This window comes from Halichoeres trimaculatus, unplaced genomic scaffold, assembly GCF_033239565.1.
Source record: "Halichoeres trimaculatus isolate MK-OKI-2021-1 unplaced genomic scaffold, fHalTri1.1 fHalTri1_scaffold_1, whole genome shotgun sequence".
Classification (NCBI taxonomy): domain Eukaryota; kingdom Metazoa; phylum Chordata; class Actinopteri; order Labriformes; family Labridae; genus Halichoeres; species Halichoeres trimaculatus.
In genome coordinates, this window is record NW_027437179.1 from 37,520,948 (window position 1) to 37,544,672 (window position 23,725).

At 38.4% G+C, this 23,725-nt stretch overlaps 1 protein-coding gene across 1 annotated transcript in view; it reads left to right on the top strand.

Moving 5' to 3' along the window:
* The window catches only part of lactbl1b (lactamase, beta-like 1b), a 92,131-nt gene that overhangs the window by 23,189 nt on the left and 45,217 nt on the right, over positions 1-23,725 (top strand). Inside the window, exon 2 of the mRNA XM_074677170.1 lies at positions 15,700-15,775. Within this exon, the coding sequence (XP_074533271.1) occupies positions 15,700-15,775 (76 nt within the window). The remainder of the gene's footprint in view (positions 1-15,699; positions 15,776-23,725) is intronic.

Here is a 23,725-nt window from a genome sequence, read left to right on the forward strand (position 1 = left end):
CTCTTCTTGAAAGTTCACTGACAGGAGCTACGACAGGTGTCAATGTAGGAGACATCTCACAGGATGCTATTAATGATTTTTAGAGACAAAGATCCCAAATGATCTAGAAGTAATTAAAAGGATCTTAACTACATATTGGAGGGATATGTGAACAGCCTTTTTAAGAGGGTTGGCAGAAAAAGTCAAAATATGACATACCGGGGATTTTTGTTTGACAATTTTGTTGTCAGTCTTTGTTTATAAACTGGACTGGAAAAAAGTTACCACTTTTCTCCAGCAGAGGGTGAAATATTTCTCTCTGACTCAAGTGATGCACATTTAATGGGAAAATATGGCTCCTGATATAGTCTGTAGATATAATCATCATCATTTAACTGTTTCCGATGGTGTGGTGTTAAAAAAGCAAACAAAAAATTGTAATTATCGAGGAATAGCAATTTAAATCAAATCAGCACCCCAAAAATTGTAATAGAATCAAATCATGAGAATAGAATATTGTCCCAGCCCTATTCACACTGAACAATGCAGCAATACATTTGCCAACTTTTGTTACCTCAGCTATTACTGATAAACAAACGAAGCTAAGCTCCAGAAGCTAGCTAGAAGTTAGCTTAACTAGAGCTCTTTGGACAACAGCTAACAATGATCTACGATCACAAAAGAACAAAAACTAGAACAAAACAGGCCAATGAGCTCCCAGCAAACAAAGAGGCATGATGAACAATGCAGCTATGAGCTAACGTCAGGCTAACTTTAGCTAACGTTAGAGAAAATCCAAAAGCGTCCGTCAGACTGCAGTGGTGGTTCTAGTGTTAAAGATAACTTTTTATTTCTTTACAGTACATTTACAACCTGCTGCCTCAGATATGATGTCAGCTGACCTTAGAGCAGATGGGAACATCCGTCTTCATTTTATTCATGTTGAGTTGATGTTGTGGTCTACAACACCACTTTATCCAAAGAAGACACTTTTCTCTGTTGAGATGTAGCTAAGAAAGGGGTTAAATTACACCCCATCACCCAGCGTCTCAGAATAGCCTCTGTCAGAGTTACATGTAGCTACTCCATGAACACTGTTTGATCAACTTGAAATCTCAGAAAAAAAAACTCAGAAAAACAAATAAAAAGGACTTGTGCAACACATCTCAAAGGACGTCTGGGCTGAGAATGTCAGAGTGTATAGGGAATGGCTAGACGTTCTGTGATTGGCTCATTGCATTTGAGGGTGGGACTTAGCTACAGGCTGAAGGTATTCAACTACCTTGACGCTCCTCTTCAGCTGCTTTTTGATTTGCAGATTCAGTGAATCCTTCTTAGCCTGAAGATGATGTACACTGCCGTACCCTAGAAACTGTTTTTATCCAGTTGTGAGGGATTTCTAGCAGCAACTATGCGATAGTATTTCTAAAACATTGAAGAAGATTTTGTTTTACTGGGGAAAAATGTGTTGTTTTAGCTCTTTTTAAGTAATAATGAGAAAAAACAGTAATTTTTTTTTCCTCTTTTCTTTTTTTTTTTTTTTTACAGGGAATTCAAACAATATATTCAAACAATTCACTACTCTAAAAAGGAAATTAATTCTATAACAGCATGCATTTTATACTTTTTTTTCTTTGCTCTAACATTCCCCTTAGCGCATGTTCAAATGTTCAAAACGTATGTTGTTGCTTAACTCTTATATGTACAAAGTAGTTCTATACTCTAACAATATAGAAAATAATAATATTTAAGTACAGTATTTCAAAAATTCATGGAAAAACATCCTGTTTGAAATGCAAGGTTTGGCTTCACGTGTGTTTGAAAAGTAATGTGAGCCTGACAGGTGAGGGCGGGGCTGTGTAACGGTTAGAGTGACAAACAGGAAATGCTCCATAGACCAGACTGTCTCAATTCATTTTGGCCTTTGTGGTCTACGCAGGCTATGACAGCTGGGTCCTTATGAAGGCTGTAAACCCTGAATTGTGACATGGCTAATGTGTCTGTGAGGAACTTCTGTTTGTGTTGACTTTGGTGCCCCCATGTGGACAAAGTGATACCTCTTAATTTGCTGACTGTTCTTGTGGAACACATTTGTCACTTCTTTTATAGATAAAGATAAAGAGATAAATGTGTCACTCTTCGAATATTCACTGAGGTAAAAGTGAAAGAGGATGTCTCTTTGACATGCTCTTCTCCTTCACAGAGGCTGAGAGGAATTAAAAATTAAAGTTTAGAAAGTGTCAGTCACATCACTTATGGTCGTTTGCTTATCTAGGTCAGAAAGAGGCGTCACCGTTAATCTCAATCTGTTTCATAACCTGTCAAAAACCTCTTCACAGGGGCCTGAACTGACAAACTAATTTGCTTCCCAGAACGATGCTCACAGTATTAATTTTGTTGTCTGCCCTTCTGAATATGTATCATAATACGCTGAAAAACAGCCTTTCAGCAACCCGGACATAACCTCTCATGACAAACTCTCACAGTGCTGACGGAATAATGTGGCAGTGTCAGCAGATCAGAAGCTGCTCTGTAAGCAAGAGCTAATTTTGGCTCATTAGCTCTGACTCTGTGAACGAGCGCTGAAATGCCAGGTCGAGTTAAAAGCTACGTGATGAATTTTCTATGAAAATTTATTCAGGTCAGGGTCCTAGAAATGTCAGCTTTTTATCCAGTGCATAGCATAAGCTCCTTTACATTAGAGTTGGAGAGAGATGTAATTATTATTGGTGTCAATCATCCTCTCTGAGCAAACAGTCCCATTAGAACAGGCTTAAGTCCACCTGAACCATTTCAGCCACTAAATGCTGTTTTCAAAGGGAAGAAATTATTGTATGCAGACTTGAAGGGACTTTGAGGAGTTTCTAAGTGATCTTGAAAAAGTCTCCTTTCTAGATATATGCCTGATTATAATCCATAACTTAAAATGAGATTATCAGCATCAATAAAGGTTAATCCTAAATGCTACTTCTTGGCTTCCTGATCGGGTCAAGCAGGACCGGATTGATTTACAGCACATCTAAGTCTCTATGACAACACCATGCTAGCTGATGAAGTTTAGCTGTGAGAAGAGAGATCTGTTATTTATCTCTGCTGAAAACTATTTCTGTGATTAATTTTGTGGTGATGGACACTGGAGCCCTAAGGCTGTGTTGAATGAGAAAAAACTATTTCCAGAGAATGAGTGAGGCTTATATGCCTTTTAACACCTTACTGTTGGTGTCCATTCCCAAACTGCAGGGGACAGTGTATTACAAATGTATGTCTACCAGAGTCCTAAACAAGATTCGAAGAAGTTTGTCTTTGTCTACAACATATTTGCATATCTGTCCCTGGGATTTTTCTAGGTTCTTTTAACTGATTCCTCTTCTCTGCCAAGAGTGGCTGCAATGTCCCGCCATGAATTATGTACCACTCCGTTATCACGGTGATCTCCCTCTGAAGACTCATACAGTTGCCTGTATTTCTGCACTTCGACCACTAGGACATTCTATTCTTCTATTATCTTGTCTGTGCATCTCTGTCAGACAGGCTAGGAATTTTTGAGTGTGTGCAGCCCCAAAGTTTTCCATGTGAAAAGGTTGAAAGGAGGGGCCGTAGGTACGAAAATGACACCATTTGCTTCCGCATGAAGGACCTTGTGGACATGTCAAGCATGAATCAGCCAAACAAGGCACAAAATAATAATAGAAATTTTAAGAATGTCTGAATTAGCACTGAGAGCAAAAAATATGGAAACAAGCGCGCCATGGTTTCATCATTATTTTCCCTGACTCTGTCTGCCATAGCGAGTGCTTGTTTCTGCAGAACTTTGTCATGCGCTTTGTAGAAAGCAGAGAGTTATCAACATGTGACCATGCACACTGCTAGAAGACTACGCAACAACTGCTCTGCTCTACAACCAAACAGGACACTCATGGATCCCTCAGGGGCATGTACCCACAAAAACACACGTGAACATATGAACTCAGCCAAACGATGTATGGCAAAATGTACTTCTTAGGAGACCTCTGGAAATGGTGTGGTTGAGCCTTTTAGCAGGTTTCATATATCAATTTAGGTGTCTCAGACCACGCCAGACCACACATATTCTGCACTGTGATAAATACAGAATTCAAAGTTTGGTTTTTCTTATTGTTATGCGAGAGGTCCTGGGTTCAAATCCCGGACAAGCCCCCAAATCATGTTATGCCCCACCTAGGGGAGACCAGAACACAACATGATGTCCCATTTCCCCCAAGTCCCAAGCAGCCACGAAAATCAAAACGAGTTTAAGGTGAAACAAGTTTAACTATTTATTTACAAAAAGAAATCAACCCAAAACATTTTCCAACAACGAAATTAACTCAGAAACAACTCAAAGAATGACAAAGGATAATTATAGAAATTAAGACAACTAAATTACAAACTAATTTAGATAAAACTACCAGAAAATAAGAGTAATCAAACTTAGACTTTAAACAAAGGAGCACAGCGTGGCGTGGTGGTTGGGAGAGGAGGGAGATGGGATTCCCCTGCCTGCTTGCTGACGTCATCGGTTTGCCTTTTATGACTGCCCAGCCAATCCGATCCCGATGATCAGCCAATCACATTGGCAGGCCTACCTGCAGACACTCAGGCACACTTTCAACACATGCAGACATACACACACACACACTCTACACACACTCTACAGCCGCGCTATGACAAACAAAGAAACAAACAAACAAACTAAACACATTACGACCTCAGTCGTAACACTTAGACTGGATTCTCCAAGGCCACAATGTGTACCTTGTTATCTGTGAATTTGTCATCTTTTTGCGTTTGAAAAGCTGCTCTAAACGGTCTCCATAAATGAGAGTTTTGTAGATGTTAAAAGCAGCTCTGTGTATCATTGATCTGTAATGGAACAATTTTTTAATTACTGCATTTTGACTGGTCTTTTATTCTTTGTTTCCATAGTGACCATGCATTCTCTATTGGCTCAAGAGCTGTCATCTTATTTTATATTGATGTTTGAATTTCATGTAGTCATTATAATAAAAGAACAAATAGGCATTGACCTAAATTCATCTAATTCTTACCAATTTCAACTTAAGTTTGGGAGACTGTATTAGAACAGAATGTTAAAAATAAATGCTTGCATGTTTTGTGGTTAAAACCAGAGTGGATTTTTCATTTCTTAGAAGTAGTGTTTGTTTTTATTAAGATAGAGGAGGCCCCAATGACTTCATGTTCTCTGAAAGGAGGCTATTCTGTTTGTGCTAATGTTCATTCCAACCCACAGTCAGCAGTTATTCTGCAGTGGTCTGTTCAAACTTGAGAGTCTATCAATAAAATGAAGAGTGAGGTTACGTTAGCTCTGCTTGGTAGATGACTGGCAGGACATAACCAAGATTTAGTTATATTACACTTTACAGCTTTATCCTAGAGCATCGGACTTATGACGTTAGCTTGTTTCAAATAACAGCGCCATGTCTTCCCCTTCTGCTTTGTATCCAGTAAAAACATGACTAGCAAAGAAAGCGTGTTCCGATCTGATCTTCATTTATTTCCCAAACAAACAGACGTCTGTCTAAAAGTCACATCTTCACGACAGTGTGCGTAAGACTCCGGGCCAGAAGGCGGCACTGCAATCCAATTAAAACAGATCCTTCTCACAGCACATTTAAACTTCAATCTGATGAGCGCCCTAAAGGAGGGGGTCCTTTCTCAGAGAGCTAACCCTTTTCAAAGTTGTCATGAGGCCACAAGCACTTTTATTTTAAATTAACATTTTGCTAAAAGGCAGGCAAATTTTGACAGTTAGAGTTTATCTGGAGACACCAAATGTCCATCCAATTAATTAATTTATTCATATTAAAGCCAAAGATCACCTAAAGCGCTGCTACAATCTTTCATCTAAGAAGTTGTAGCCATTTAGCTAATTAAACTAACCCTATTTTTACCACCTTTGCAATAATCAAAGGTCCCTACAACAAATTTGATTATCTTTCTTTCCCTGTGGGCCTTGAAACTAGAAGTATTGACCCCCTCAGGTCTGCATCCTTGTCACAACTTTTTATCCTCACCTGCACTCTGATTTTAATATCTTTGTAATGCTGCGTGATGAAGATTTATTGATTTCACTGCGAAGCAGAAAGCTGCTGAAACCAGTGTGACCTTTTCTTTATTCAGCCTCAATGCACCAACGTTTATCAGAGACTCTTAGAAGTGAATTCACTTTCATAACAACAACCGATCTTTATGAATGATATTAAATTCCAACATTCTGGTGCTGTATGTTGAATATTTTAGAAGATCAGAGGCTGAGGTCCAAACTTTCTGCCTACTGGAGGCTCTGTTATAAATGTGAGTCAGCATTTGTTTCAGAAAGTTTATTTTCGATTCTCGCTGCAGCGCCTGAAAAAACTTTCAGTCCTGTCTTACCATTCTTCCTTAAAAATAAACCAGGGCCTTTATATGCTGCGAACACATCTATCTTTTAAAAGACTTCTGTCTAAGAAGAGTCTTTGTTTCGTTTTTTTTATTACTGATTCACAAAAGAACTGTGTAGGTTTTACATCTGTTGGAAAATGAAGAAAAGATGAAGACTAATTCACACAACAGACACACTGGACTCCTATCTGTGGCCAAAACTCCCGGTTCACACTTGAAGAAGATGGTGCTAATGATGTGTGGGCTAAAAGTGATAGCAACAGTTCCACCTGCGACTGACCTTTGAATAAAACACCCGGACATTGAGTCTGGTAATATTGCTCCCATGTTAAGGGTTACATATGTCTGGGTTTAGCCGTGGCTCTTTCTTTCATCATCTCTGGAGTGGCTGTGGCTCAGTGGTAGGGTTGTCACCTCTCAACTAGGGTTGACTGATTATTGTGGCTGATATTTGGCACTTTGGGGCATATCGGCATTAGGGGTGTAAATCACCAGTTTCATGACGATACGATACGATATCAATTCTGTGGGCAACGATATGATATTTGCCGATATCACAAAGTCTGTCACGGTACGATTCGCTTCAGGGGCCTTCGATCGATTTAAGACAATATTATGTCCTCACTGAACACAATCAGCAACATTTCACCTGAGGCGAGAAAGAAATACAAAACAATTTTGATAGTTTTATTACTGAAATGTGGAATGATGTGCTGACCTTTGGGTATGATAGTTTGTGGAGGATTATAGCCATCTGAATGATCTAATTATGTTTTAAAATTAAAACTGGTTAATTTCAGGTAAGGTGCTTTTTTGCCCCCACAATGACCTTATGGGTCTTACTGTTATACTGTAATGTTTCTTTATTATATCAAGTAATGATGCAACACTATCATTAAAATTACTAATTACATAAACTTTATTATTGACCTCCAACATTTGACCATTTTCTATCAAACCAAAAATGTGAAGCTTTGATTTTAATTAAACCCGAACATTTCTATTGTTCAAAATTAGAACTATCAACTTAATTAACTTAACATTGATAGTTTTTTTTTTTTACTATGATGCCTGATAACTACAGTTTGTATGTCAGTGTGATCAGACTTTGTTTCACTGTGTAATAGTCGATGTGGAGGAGGAATAACACTAAGCTTTTGCCGTTTTACTTTTTAACTTAATGAAATTTCATGAATCAGTGGCTACAAAATCAAATTATGAGATAACTCACTGCAGTCGTGTGATGATGCACTCCAGTCGTCTGTGCAGCATGCATCCTCTGCAGTCTGGTCGACCGTATCTTACCCGGATACAGGAGAGCTATTTTATGATTGGCTTTATTTAGCGGTGTTTTTGTGTGAAAGTAACGCAATGAAAATTCTCCAAATAAAGTGTGAATGCAGACCGATATCAGATTTTTTTGGTGGGAGTCCGTTTATTTGTGTTTTTGGTCAAGTAAAATATGGCCCCGGCTGAGTGCAGAGGAAACCTGCAGAGGAGCAGGGAGTGGGTGTTTGGTGCGAGCGCTCTGGGCTTCTGCTGCACAAAAACACTGCTGTAGGGGTAATTTCTGCCCTAAACCTTGTGATAGGACCCAACTTGTTCCATCCTGGAGTATCACTTTAAGAAGCGTAGATTTTTTTTAACTGCATTCAGCAAGCAAACCAATCATTTTCTGCAAATGTTCTGAGTGGACATGAAATTCAAAGCGATGTTGATGAAATTCTCCCATCTTTGTGTCATGTTAAGACACGTTTCCAGCTTCGTATATGATACACTCAGGTACCCTTGGAAACGTGAGAATCTGACGATTACCCCAGTGTTTTTGGATTGGACAAATGGCTTTTAAATGCCAGTCATTTAAAAATAAGAGGTATTTTGATCCCACTGATTTGGGATCCAACGTCCAACATCAAATCTATCTGGACTAAGTTGAATAGACTTAATAAGCTTTAACTATTATTTTAACCAGTATTGTTAACACACAAAACAAAAAGACTGTGCTGCTTCACTTTCTCACTTCAGCAAAGATTATCTCCAAACCTAAAAATCGGAGCGGGACCCAGTATCGGCCGGTACTCAATATTAAATAATCAGGTTCTCATCTCACAGCTGGTCTATGATTTCTTACACAAAGAAAAAAAAGATTCAAGATTGCATTTTAACTTTAAATTGCAACTTTATAAACTTCCCGTGAAATGGAGCACTTTAGCTCACAGAATATTGCACAGAAGGGTCGCAAAATAACAGCTGTTCCAAACCTGTAATCGCTCTTTCTAAAGTCACATTAAGCTCTATGTGGAGTTTCACTCACTCACCCACTTCCTCCAACCCTTTTTTTCTTAAGATTACAGTTCAATCAACTCTTTAACATCAGTTTCTAAGGAAACACAGCCGACTCTTTCAGGTACATGATGTTTTTCTCAGAATTTCCCTGCTCTTGTTTGAAGATTAAATAGATCCACACGTCATTAAAATTCACAGACTGAAGGTTGAACTACATGTCACTTCCTACATATACTTCGAGTTTGTCAAAGGAAGCAGAACAAGCCTCGTGAACTTTTTATGTCTTAACAACTGTGGCAAAGAAATCTCTCAATGGTTCGATAAAAGTCTTGAAACAGAGTTAGAAATGCCAACACGACCCAAGACTCACCGTCATCTCAGACTGCAAAAGAAAACCCTCCTAAGAACAGACATGATTCGCCCTTTTCTTTCAAGGATTCTCACCCTTGAGTTTCACTTTCGATCTGAAGACAGTCCTCTATATATCATGGGTTTAATTTACTGTATGAGGCAGAGAGAAAACGTTTTACAAACACCAAGAAGTTTTTGATACTATAAACCGAGCTGTCATCTTTTCTTTCAAAGCTTTTCACTCAGCAGACAAAAGGCAAGGCCGAGCATGTTGAGGTTAATGGTTATCCTCTTGACACCTCTGTACGTAACAGGAGGACTGCTTTTATTTGGTCCTCATGAAGACACATCATCCATCAACACTGACAGCTTCTCCTTATTTCTCAATAAAGGCCAAACACACTGAGCGCTCTCTTCTGTTATCAGCTCTTACTTTCCACAGAGAGGCATACTCATGTTTGGGAGAGTCAGATATAATACCAAGTTTTTTTCTCACACAAGATTATATCCTGGAGTTTAGGGAGATTTTTTTTTTTTTTTTTAGAGGAAAAAAGTATAAAAAAGAGTGAAAGAAGAAGTGCAAACAGGCCTGGCTGTGAGGCCCGCCTGGAAGCCTTTTTATACCAGACATGCAGTCTGTTCTGAATTGTCAGGACAGAGTCATCAGCCATATCCTTCTGCACATTTTGACAGCAGATCTGTTAAAGAGACGGCCAACAGCTCCTAAGTGCTGACAGGAGTAAAGAAAAGGACGTTCAATTCACAGCCTGTCCCTGATATCCCCTGTGATATGGAGCATCAGCGTCAAGTTGCCCTTTCAAGATCAGTCAAATGTGGCACTCAGGCTGTTTTCCAAAACCCCTGCTTGAACTGCCTACTGATTCAGCTGAAATTAAATATGTGGTGGGCAGAATGCAAAAAAACGTATAAAATCCGAAGTACGCTATAAATTCCCAGATGTTCCTGGAAAAAATCCTCACTATGCAAAGGGCCAGTCAACTTTCTATAGTACCTTCCACAGCGCTAATGCTGTTTGTCTTACATTTCTGTTTACTGTATGTGGCACTCAGGTTTGGGTGCATTTCCACCATCTACTGAATAAGTTAGCATAACAACTACAATACAACAGCACTAACTTTAGACAGCCTGTGAGATAGGCATGTACTGCAGCAAAAGAAACTCTAGTAGATCTTGCAACTTCATGTTGTGAAATAGATGTTTACTTTGACGTAACTCTTTTCAAGACATATGTGGGTTATTAGAAAACATTTTTGTCACCAGCTGTACAAAATTAAAAGTCAACTTGCAGATTTATTTTCAATAAAGTATATAACTAACTAAATGAAAACTATGGGCTGCATGGTGGCGCATCGGGTAGCACTGCAGTCTCACAGAAGGAAGGTCACCGGTTCAATTCCCTGCTTGGCCGCTGGGCCTTTCTGTGTGGAGTTTGTATGTTTTCCCCATGCATACGTGGGTTCTCTCCGTGTCCTCCGGTTTTCTTTCTCCCACAGTCCAAAAACATGCTCACTAGGTTAATTGGTCACTCTAAATTGTCCGTAGGTGTGAGTGTGTGTCTGTGTGTGAATGGTTGTCTGTCTTTGTGTCAGCCTTGTGATTGACTGGCGACCAGTCCAGGGTGTACCCCGCCTCTTGCCCAGTGACAGTTGGGATAGGCTCAAGCCACCTGCAACCCTGAACAGGATGAGCAGTTCAGAAAATGAAATTAAATGAAATAAGAATCACAGGATGCAAATGGCCTAGCAGTCTGGGTCACACCCAGCCCACCTTAAATCCAGCCTGTGGCCTATATCCCACGTCATTCCCCTCACTCACCCTAATGCCTGCTCTATCCACTGCCCTCTGCCCTACCCTCTCAGATTTTTGTTGTAAAAAGCAGACAAAAATAATTAAAAAAGAAAAGAAAAAAATAATCAAAATCAAAAATAATATTCCACTGTAATTCAATTTAATGTCTTCTCAAATTTTTTTATTCATAAAATAGGTTCCTGAAATCTAAGGAGGGAACAAAGACAATAATGATAATACTAATACTAATCAAAATAATTGTAATAATAATATTTGCTTATGTGAAACTTTCTTGTACACACACAAAACTTTGTCATGCTCACATGAAAGTTTCTCACACACACGCAAGAGTTTCTCGTGCTCACGAAAATTTTCACATTTTTTTTAAATTTTCTTTCTCTATGTCCCAATAAGGGCTCCCCTTTTTGTACATTTTTAATAAAGTCAAACAGTAAAAACCAAAGCTAAAATCTGGATCCACTATTCGATTTACTAAAACTGAAAATTAGCGTGGCATACAACAAAACGGACCCAACAGAACAGTCACACTACATACTACTATCTAATGCGGTGTGCGGTATGCAGTGCCTTCTGTCTACTACTTTCACATTTAGTAGGTGTGCAGTGCCTTATTGTAGTTCAGAATAAGAGCCAACAGCAGAATAAGGTGTTTGGCATTGGCAGAAAAGATTTGGCAAATTTTATGGCAGCTTACATCCTTAGCTCTGCTGCTCATCTCACAAATGCACATTCCTTACAAATGTGGCTCCATTCAAAAGGGAATAATCAGGCGTTGCTACGACAAAGAAAAAATCCACCAAACACAGATTTTCTTACTTTTGTGTTCATTTTTGATACACTAGTGATAGGAAATAGGTAACTTAAAATAAGGCTCCTCACAAAACTGCTCATCTTGAATGTTCATTTCCCAAAACATCTCTGTCTTTAACTTAGAGACTTCATTAAAACCTGTTTATTTCAGTCATGTTCACTCAGATCTGTGGGTAGGGTGGGAACAAAGCTCCATCTGTGCAGTTTTCACAGCAACCAACAAGCCAACCACAGAGAGGGTGAAGTGAGTAAGAGTGCAAAGAAGCTCTAAATTTAAGGAGACATTTGGCTTTTTTTCCTGTTTAGCATCTCCACCTGGCGGACGGTTTCTCATCTCTCTGGTTTTCCCTGTAGCAGACAACAGCTTATCTGGGAGTGTCAAGTTTGTCTCATTTCAGTGTTTGTCTAAAAAACGCCAGCCTGAATCACTGCTCTGCTCTTCATGCTGCTGTGGGGGGACTTGTGGAGTCACCTTTCTATCAGGTCCACAATGTCAATCCTGTTTCTCAAATACCAAGCAAGAGAGAGGTTTTCAGAGGTGAAATGCCTCAGCCAAAAGGATAGAATGTGGATTTTCACTGCTTTTGTAACAAAGAAAGACTCACAGTCGGAGAGATCCCCCCTAAAGACTGCTCTCACCTCAGGTTCTGCTTTTGACTTCACAGTGGGTCATAAAGCTCTTAATGGTCTACCACACAGACCCTGTATCTTTTACTTGAGGCTGCTGTAAAACTTTCAGCATCTCTTTTGCACATTTTCCAACATGGAAAATCGCCTACTCTTCCACTCACTCGTAGTCACAAAGATGGTACCTTTTGGTTTTACTTGAACCGGTACTCGGTACTGTCATAAATTTTTGTAATAATTAACATAATTAAGCATTTTAATCTAGTCACATGCTGTGTTCAGGGTTGATGTATATTATATGACAGATAGAAGGTTGGCTTCTGTGTCCAGCTTGTGTCTGAGGTCTCTCTGACCTTGTGTAAACTTTCACCCAGTCTCCTAGCTCCATGCTCTGATCCAACAGTCACACACTTTGATAGCACATCTCTCTGAAAACTGACACCAGCTGTGGGTTGAGACAGTGGTGTCAGTCATGTTGTTGGCCAATTACTCCCGGGTGTTTAGTTTAACTCAACCTCTGTTTAGGCGTAACAATAATTGAGATAAAATTGCATGGCTCCCGAATATCAGGGCTCATTCTTACCAGTGCTGTAAACCTTACCTGGACCCTGTGTATTTCAGCCATAAGAGTTTCAGGATGTTGAGATACTGAAAATGACTCTTGCTCTCGCCCATCTTACAAACACAGAACTGTGACAGCTCTTACTCTCGAGTTAAGGTCAGAGTTGTTTGCCTTCCAACCTGGCAGTGTGGCATTAGATCTTATTGCATAAGATCTGACCTGTATTTGGTTTGAGCCACATCTGAAGGGGATTTAAATCTGATAAGAAAAGATCGGATTCAGGGGGCATCTGTTGGTCACACTGTCATAAAAGTATGGGTCACAAGTGCCTTAAAGATTTACGATTTCGCCAGTTTCTTTCAGACATGTTAGTTTACAGAACTTTATTTAATGCTAAGTTAGCTAGTTGTTCAGCTATTTGGTGTGAAAGGGGCAATTATGTGACACTAGTGTGGGAATCTCTCGTAGGATTCTGCCTCTAAGTGGAGCTTCAGCTTCTAATACTCTTAATAATACAGTGTTAGTCCATCTTTCTTTGTTTCCCATCATCCAGTGTGTTAAAATGAATGGCTAGCTAAATTGTTGGCATTTAAACATGCTCACTGAATGCTTGCTTTGTGTTCTGTTTATGATAGTTTAGTGTCATTTGGTGTTAGCATGTCGGTTAGCCTCTGTTTTAAAAAATTAATCAGGATGGCCGCAGCTGGGCTTTTATGATCAGTAATGTTTTATTGGTTATTTTTCCAGTAGTTTTTGCATTGTTATTATAGCACAAGTAGCAGTACATTTTGATCATTGACCACCCAAGCCCACCTAGTGCAGATTGCAGTGTGAATGGAGCAAAACGTATTAGCAGACATGGGGGCTAAAGCACCTTTAAAGTAATTAAAACATTAGATAAATAGATAAATAAATAAATTAGTTGATAGTTCATAAGTCAAATCAATCAAAAAGAAATCCCTCCAACCTCAATTTCACACCCTTTCTATGTCATGTCTCATTAGTTACGTAAGGTTACGCCATTTTTAAAAAAATGTCTTGTCTTTCATGTTTGGTGACGTCATTTCCTGCCCTGATCTGCGTCTTCCCTTGTCCTCTGCCAAATCGTCTTGTGATCTTCCAGTTATTGACCCAAATAAAGGACGACCCCCATCTTTCCAAGACCAACCTTTAGAAAAATACTGGAAACCAAAATTTACTTTGTAACTATTTTTTGTTAAAATTCTGACACAATCATTGAAATAAAAGAGACAAAACTAATCACTAAGATTTTTGATTTTAATATAATTCTAATGGCAGCTCTGATAATACTCGTGCCTTGGTTACATTTCTCAATAAACTCACACATCCACCCGTCAATCTCTTAAAAATTGCTGCTTTGAGGACCACAAAAAGCTTTTCTTCTACATTTCCCTTTTTTCCAGACAGTCTTAATGGACGTGCAATTTTTAGACATTACAATTACATGGGTGTTTTGTTTATTTATTTATTTATTTATTTTTAGCCCTTTGTTCTCCAGCCTTGCTGTGCAGCCTTTGTGTTGCTTAGTTATCCAGTTTTCTTTTTTTTATTTTCTTTTTTTTTCTTTCTTTCTTTTTACATTTTTCTATTTATTTATTTTTTAATTCTGTTGCCTAATAAATCCTACATTAAAGGGCCTTTGTTTGAAAAGTTGTGCATCTGGGTCTTTCCTGCCAGCCCCGTCACTCTGTATCTGCATCTGTAAATGCTTGTTGGCTGATTTTTCTAATATTACACTGGATATGATGTCATTGTTTTGTGTTGTTTGTCTGTAATTGTGCTCTACATTATGCCGCTATCTTGGCCAGGACACTCTTGTGAAAGAGATGTTTAATTTTAAGGAGGCTTTCATTGTTAATAATAATAATAATAATAATAATAATAATAATAATAATAATTATTATTATTATTATTATTATTATTATTATTATTATTATTATTATTATTATTATTATATAATGACAATTTTAATAAAATAATTACAATAATGATAATTATAACAATAATTACAATAATAATAATAATAAATAGTTATATAATAATAATTTTAATAAAAATAATTACAATAATAATAATTATAACAATAATAATAGTAACTATTATTATTATCATTATTGTGTTACAAAAGCACTTACTTTTACCTATTTATGAACACATTTATTAATACACAGTATGTTGTAGATAAGGCACAAGTGTTTTTAGAAGGACTCATAGAAGTCCTTAGTCGTGAACGTCAGACACATGCTCTGCAGTAGCTTTGTCCAACAAGTAATATTTCCCACAGTTGTGTTTTGGATGAAGTGTTGCCTCCAGTTGTTGATGAGCTGAAATGCTGCAAAGCTTCTCCTCTCCAACATGTTTTGAATTTTGTAACAGCTGTTGGGAAAAGAAGAAGCAAAAACCTAATGTATTTAGTGTTGTAAAGTGATACCAAATCTATAACTAAGCACATGTAGTTTGGAAAAACTTAATTTCCAGAGAATCAACTTTTGTCTACTGTTGATGAATATACTGCTCGAAACTTTGAGAACTTTCCATTCCTTGTTAGTTATGCAACCTTGATACACAGCATCTTATAACTATGCAAACTGCTGGAGCATTAAGAGAATCTGCCACAAAAATATTCTTTGCTTGAGTTGATCTCACGGCCGTCTGCTTCACTTCATTATCTGAGGATTCTCTGTAGAGATCGCATCGCTGAAATTGCAGGAAAAGTTTTCAGATTCTTGACTTGTAGTGCCACAAAAGTAAAGCAAAGTGAAACAGACGGAGTTTGTGCAGAATCTGTAACGACTTGTTTCATTTTTCAACAGCTGGAGCAGAGGAACAATGGGCAAGGCTGGGAGTAAAGTCCTCATACAGACCTCGGTGGACGGGGTCCAGGTGCCGGTAAGACCTCAACTCACATACAAGCAAACTAATACCTCAAAACACACACATACACACATGCTTACATACATAAATAAGCAGGGATTAAGTCTGCAAATAATGTATATTAAAGCAAAATCACACTTATGAATTGTGCTCAAATGGTCACATGGATCTGTGTGTGTTTTTGTGTGTGTGTGCATGTGGTGCGATGAGACAGCTGTTGAGCCCTGCAGCTGAATCCCAGGTTATGCAACCAGGATCATCTGCAGCGTGCAGATTTCACACTTCACGTTCCCACACCAACCTCCAGTATCATCATCAGAATACATGCCTGACCCTTTGACCCGCTGTTATATCCTGTGATTAAGCTGAGTGACAGAGTGACCATCACTGGATGTTCCCCATGGAAGAAAGACCTACAGTGTTTTTTCTTTGAACAGAGTAATCAAAAGATGCAGACAGGAACGAGTGAGAAATATGGAAATTTGATCAAAAAGTCATTTTCGGATCAGACGGCTCACATCTGCTCTATCTAAAGCGGTTTCTCAAAGGTCTGGAAGGAGCAATTTTTTGTTTGTGTCATAAACAAATAAAACTTTTCATGAGTTTGGGGACTCTGACGGTTTTGCCTATGACAGTTGTCGCAGAAACCTGTCAACTCAGGGGTGAAGATTGATGGAAAAAATAAAACCTTTTATTCATCGTTCTCACTTTTCCAGTCAGTTTTGAAGACCCGTTTTTACCGTCGCCAAGGAGGTTGTGTTTTTCACCGTCTGGATCCAGGATTTTTTTTAAAGGATTCTTTATCATTGTGAGATAGGGCTGTTTTCACCATATGTGTATATAACTCCACCATAAATGGTTGGACTGATTTGCAAAACAATACAAGACAATGTCACCATAATTTCTGACAGATGTAAAAGTATGATCCAGATTCTGGCAATATTCTGGATACTACTGAAATATATACTGGGTCATCATGATTTTTAACACTTTTAAGGAAACAAATTATCGTACAAACCTCCAGCTAACACCAAATTGAAGCAGACAGTCTGCTGAAAGGGAGTATAACATTAAAGTCGGACTAAAGTTTTTTGTTCACAATATGCTTGGTGGAGGTCTGCGCTCTCTGACTGCTTTTCTTTTTTTTCTGCTGGAAAATAAAATTGATCAGAATACAAGCACTGACTTATCTATTTGAACGCTAACGGCTAGTATACACCAGATCCGTCTGCAGTCCGTCTCTGCACTGTCATGGCAAAGGATCAGATAGGTTTCCATTCCAGTCATTTGGTCAACTTACGCTGGATCCATTCTGTTGCAGTACGTCTGCGGAACTGCTTCATCATGTTGCAGGTAGTACGCAGCCATCCTTTTTTTGCTGGACGTGGAGCTGTGACGCATAAATTCAGCAGAGGGAAGATTGAGCAGGACAGGAAGTTGTGACCGGAAACTGCCTATAAACGCCTAGAGACTTTCACAATAAAACAAATCGTGTTAAAATCAATTCATATTTAGCTTGACTTTGATAACAAATGGAAAATAATGAGCAGAGCCAGAGCAACAGGTTTGAGGTTTTACAGCCCAACATGAATGAAGAGAGACTTATCAATGGTATGGTACGCGCAGGAACTCCTCCCTCTGTCAGTCATGCCGATTGTCAGTATTACGTGGGTACTGCAACTAAAGTTCTTACCAATAGTCTGACTGCTTAACAAACACAACAAAAAACTTTTAGAATGACATTCTCTGAAATTGTGTGTTTAGCTTATTTGCATATTTTACTCAGAGACTAATAATCTGCAAGGCTGAAGCTTATCATTAAAACACACACCATCATTTTCCCTTTTTCTGTCTGTGCTCAACACTAGAAGTAGTCTGCAAGAAAATGAAGAAACCCTCAAAGATGGGCCAACAGAGCACACAGCAGTGAGAGCACTCACTCTGACACAATTTTTTGAAACCCTTCTGGAAGTGTTTTTTTTTAACTTTTTGATCCATTTTTTAGCCAACTTATTCGTCTTATTGATTTACTAATTCATTTAAACAGTTTTCCAGACTTAAGCACAGGCCGAGGACGCATTAAACACCCTTTAACCATTTGAAACAGTCCCTTGTAGTCTTGATGTGTGGTCTGTGTCATGCTTTGGTCAGAAGATGTTTGGATAAAGCACCAGTTTTGGACCCACTTCTGAACAGCTTCCTTCAGAATGCTGGTTTTCGTTTGTCTGTATAGTTGATCTTCTTCCCAAGGCACTGGTTTGGCCTCATGATCAAGTTGATCTCTCATGTGCAGGACTTAAGTCCTTAACTACTGTGGCCAGTGGGTGTCAGAGGATTTGCAAAAGCAACAACATGAATGCAAGAGGAACTAGAAAAGCACTCAAAGAGCACAAAAACTACCTGCTGCAATTTGGTGTTAGTTGCAGGTTTGAACGATAATTTGTTACCTGACAGTGTTGAAAATCAAAATGACCTAGTACATATTTCATATTCTTGATCTTAGTATCCAGAATTTACTTTTACATCTGTCAGAAATTATTGTGACCTTGTCTTGTATTGTTTTGCAAAGCACTCCGACCATTTATGGTGGCGTTATATACACATATGGTGAAAACAGCCCTATCTCACAATGATAAAGAATCCTTTAAAAAAGTCCTAGACCCAGACAGTGATCCAGACCACCTCCAAAATTTAATCACTTGGTCCTTGTCCTATTTTGAACATTTCCTGAAAATTTCATCAAAATGTGTTTGTTACTTTTTGAGTTATGTTGTTCACAGACAAACTCTCCATAACCTCCTTGGTGGAGGTTTTCCCTGCTTTCAACATCTGCTGTCCTCCCCTCTTTGACAGAAAGCCCCCCACCTTCTCCTTCTTAACCCTGCGGAAACAGAAGCGTTGACTAAAATGGGAATTGATCAACTTCATGGTGCGTGGTACTGACGAAACGTGCTCCACACACTTTTGTGGAAATCAGGGGTCAGTCCTACAGTTTGTTTCGCAGACAGCCTGAGAAGTGTGTAATTTGGCTCCACATCAGAGAGCAGGACAGCCCCAATAAGTGCCCACACACTATGTGGGAAAGCCATGGATTTCTAAGTCAGTGAGTGAAGAATTGCCTTCTACTGGAGAGTCTAGTTCAATGATTCACCTAAAGTGGCCTTATCATGTTGCATAAACTGTAACTCAGACACAATCGTCTGGGTTTGCACAGAATATTAACGTCCAGAAACCTTCTGGTAGCATCCAGAATTATTATCCTTTATGTCCACTGCACAAGTGATGACCATGACATTTAATTCCAAAGCTGTTTACAATCCACTCTCCTCCTTTCCCTCTCTTCGACAGTCACCACCTCCTCTTCTTTCCTGTAGCTGCTGCAGCATACGACTGTCCGCTCTCAGCTCTGGTTGATTCAGCCTCTCCCCTTCTCTTCCTGGACTGTGCTGAGCAACTGTAATGGTTTCTGATGCAGTGTGGGCATGCTGCACCATTTCTCTCCCACATTGCCTTACCTACACGCAACAGCTCAGACACTCTCCTGACAGCAGAAGCACCTGGGAGAAGAGCTGTCTGCAGCGCCTTTCACACAAATAATCAAGATACATTCTCCCTCAAGAGACCAGTACAATCCAGGAAGCACAAAGCCTGGGTATGGCTCATCTACTGGATGACCCTACAAACACTCTCTGCAACAAATAGACACTCTCAAACACACTGACAACAGTAGAGTCAGACAGGGATACACAGAGATGGTGGTCAGATAACTTTTAAGTGCCTCTACAGATGCCATGACTAATATATATAAAATGTTAGTTTAAAGGTATGGTGGGTATTTTAGTTGTGTTGTTCTTGAGTATCAAACAAATAAAATTCAGTCAGAAACCCTCTCATCATAGATTTGATCCATTTATTGCTGAGCCTCATTCAGTAATAAATGCATAGAAATGTTCTTACTCTGTGCACGAGTTCCATGTTTACAAAAAATCACCACCGACGTGTGCACACCAAACTGGAAAAAAACTAAAATCTTATCAAGTGTTTTAGTCTTATTTTTAGCAGAAAACATCTTTTCAGACTTAATATGAGCCACATTCACCTGACCAGTCCAGAAAAGTGATTTATTTCAAGTCATTTAATGACAATAACAAGGTCTGAATTGCTTGAAACAAATAAAAAAAAAAAATCTGCCACTGGAACAAGAGAAAAGTTACTTGTAGTTTTTAGCAAATTTTTCTTGTTCTATAGGCATATTTTTTTTACTTGTTATTGTCATTAAATGACTTAAAATAAGACACTTTTCTGGTGTATATTGAGTCTGGAAACATGCTTTTTACCCCAAATGAGACAAAAACACTTAATAAGAGTTCATTTTTTTGCAGTGCAGTCTTTTTTTGCAGTCTAAATTAAAGCTGCAAGTAGCGTAAGATTTTCCCTGCCTCGTACCTTTTTGTGCGTCTCAATGAGACTAACATTTTGGCATTGGTTTCATCTCTCTACGATATTCCTAGCACCCGTTTTTGTGTGTTTGTGAGTGCCTAGGTGGCACCAGAGAGCATATTATGGGATGTTGGTGGGTCATGTTTGGGATCATATGGAAATTTTGGGCGCTCATAATGTGTGTGCCAATTTATTTTAGTGAGTTTTTGAGCATGTTTAGGGGGTCTAATAAGTGATTTACTGGAGGAGGGAGAAATAATTGGACGGTCCCTTCTGCAGATCTGTCATACCTGTTTTCCCTTCATTGTCAAGGTTTTACCTCCACTGTATCCACCAAAATGAGACAAACATTTTGAGGTTGGTTTCACAGTTAGGACATTCCTACTGGCCGTTATAGCCGTTTTAGTGTGCCTAGGTGGCGCTACAAAGCACGTTATGGGATGTTGGGGGCTCATGTTTGGTATCATATGAAAGTTTATCGCAGTTGTGGGGTGTGTGACAATTTTGGTGAGTTTTTGACCGAGGACCCTAATTATCACGGTCAGCAGACTACCACACCCCAACTTAACCATATAAGGACTTTTTTTGGTTTGTGAGGCCCATTGTTAGTGTTAAAGCTCTGCTTTTCAGAGTACTCTTTGGAGTAAGCCAAGCAGCCTGGTTAGGCTTTCCAAGGAGTGCATTACAAAATCCCTCACATGGGTTAACATACAAAACATACATACAGACAGACTTGACAGGATACAAACATGAAGACTTAGGAGGCTGAGGTGGAATGTGGAATGGCGGAGGAGATGGATTTTTTTACCTATACTGCAGCCAGCCACCAGGGGGAGCACTTTTTGTGGCGACCTCATTTCAAGATGACATTCATTTTTTTTATGGTCTGTTTATAGTCTGTGGTATGACCCATGTCCTGCAAAATCTTGGTGCAAAATTGAGTTGCATTAAGATTAAATTAGTGAGCCTGCAAGAGGGACTTTTTTTTACTCACACATTGTTACAGCACACCATTTCAAAGTGCATGTTGCATTAAGTTATTGTTTCAGATTTCTGAACAGATACATACAAAGGTTAAAAAAAGGAAGTAAATCTCTCATAGCACTGTGAGCATGATAAATGTTGAAGTGTCAGTAATTCCAGAGTCCTTTCCAGGTCTCCTAACCTCTCAGAACACTTCATCCTCCATGTCAACGACCATCTATTTACAGCTGACAATGAAAACAAAAGCTATGAGGATATATTCCAGCAGACGTACACGCTCACTCTTCTGCTTCAGTGTCACGCTGGTCCCTTTGTCTTTGGCTCTGTGATTTCACAACAAGGTTATCATGAAGCTACGCTGCCTTTGTAATTTCACAGATAAACATCATGTAGCACAGGCATTTTGGTGCCCCATTGTGCTGAGGTAGCAGTGGTATAACATGAAAAGCACGAGCTTCATGTAAACACAATCATAGATCTGTTCTACCCTTTATTCTGTCTGATCCATGAAAATCCACAAGGCTAAGAAATCTGAAACAGATAAAGGCTCCAAAGCAAATCAGAAAAATACAAAGAGTTCAAGTGAAGCCCAGTTTGATGTTATTTCTCGTTTAGGTTAGAGTTAACACTCTGCTAATGATACACTCCTTGCACTCCTCACGAGTCAGGTTTGTATAAGCTGTCATGCTTATAAATTACCATAGATTGGCATTATATTAAATAGTTATATTTATATTATGTTTTATTAATTGATTTTCTAATTAATTTTATTTATTTATTTTTAGAGTCATTATTATTATTATTATTATTATTATTATTATTATTATTATTATTATTATTATTATTATTATTAATAATAATAATAATAATAATAATAATAATAATAATAATAATAATAATAATAATAATAATAATAGTTTATTTATGTATTTATATACTTATTTTTTATTTCCTCCAAGTACTGTTAGACAAATCAACTTTTATTTTTGCACAGCTCTTCCAAATGTCATGGTCTTATCTTGGATGCTCACATTATTTTACACAAAAACTTGCAGTTGAATTCATTAGCCCCCCTATGCTAGCAGTCAGCTGTGTTTCCTTCACAATGTGCAGTCTTTGGCTGTAGTTTGACACAAGTCTTTGTCACATCTCCAGTGCAATCCCAGCCCGTTTCTCATTGGCAAGTCCATCAAGCTCCTCCTGGTTTTATGCTCTTCTGGTGTGGACCCTGGGAAGGGATTACCTTACCAAAATTTCTTACCAAACAGCCCGTTATGCTTTGAAAAAAAAAAAACAACTTTTAGCTGATTGGACAGATTGAATGAAAACATTTCTGAAACAATATTTTGGTTGATTTGGACCAAGCAGCAACCCCAGTCCTGAAAATAAAATTCAGATTCAGGGTAAGGGTTGATAGAGCCTGATTTCATCTCTTATTTCAATGTGGGTTTATTGCATATTTTAATTACATTTCAGGTTTAGCATCTTTGTTAAATTTAAGGTCACTTTTTAAAACAAGGTTTTAATACACTTTAAAGAAAAATACATTTCAGGTTGTTGTCACAAATCGATCAATGCTGGCTGCAGACACATCAAAAATACGTTATCAAAAGTGTTAAACTCTGAGTTTTGTCCATATAAAGGCAAGGCTGTTGCTGCCAGCAAAGAAGGTAAAGGTCTCTCTTCTTACCTTACCCAAAGCTGGGTTAAGTTAAACATTTCCAGTTTGACTGCTGTTGACTATGAGCTTCTAAACTTTATATCACAAAACAAATGGATGATGTCACCAGCATACATTTCACAGTCTGTAGTTTTGATGTTATGGTGTGAGATGCATCTTCTGTGGTTCAACCAAACAGGGACACAGCTGAAAGCTACAAACCATGAAGTTTCAAATCAGAATATGATGTGGACTGTTCATCTGTACTTTAGACACAGCTTACACAGAGCTGGGGCAAAAGGCGACAGGTGGACGGAGAGAAACTTTCCCCACTAGGTTGTTACAAACTGTTTCACTGAGCCTGAACCACTGAGTTTTCTTCTTTCTAGATTAGCTGCATGTTTGCCGTCAGAGCAGCTGTTTTCTCTTTTTACATCTTTTTTTTTTTTCTCCCTATCTCTGTATGTGCTTCGGATGTTTAGGTCTCTGAATTTGCATCATGTCCGACTTTGCAGCATGTCTCTCCCAGGAACGTTCCTTCCACCACGACTAACTTTTCGTTGATGTTTCTTACTTCTTTTTTTTTCTTTTTTTCATTTTACTCTCTTGTCTCAGGTCTATGCTTTGCCTTCTTTGTCATTCTTTTACTTATATTTCTCAGTTTTGTTTGGAGTTTTTTATCATTTGTTTCATACACTGCAAAAAACTAAAATCTTAAGTGTTTTGCCTTACTTTAAGAAAAAAATGTCTTATTATACTTGATACAAGCTACATTTAACTGATCAGGCCAGAAAAATGTCTGTTTTCAAGTAATTTTAATTATTAATCTTATTTGTATTGCCCCAAATCATAAAAAAACATTACTTAAGGATGCTTTCCAA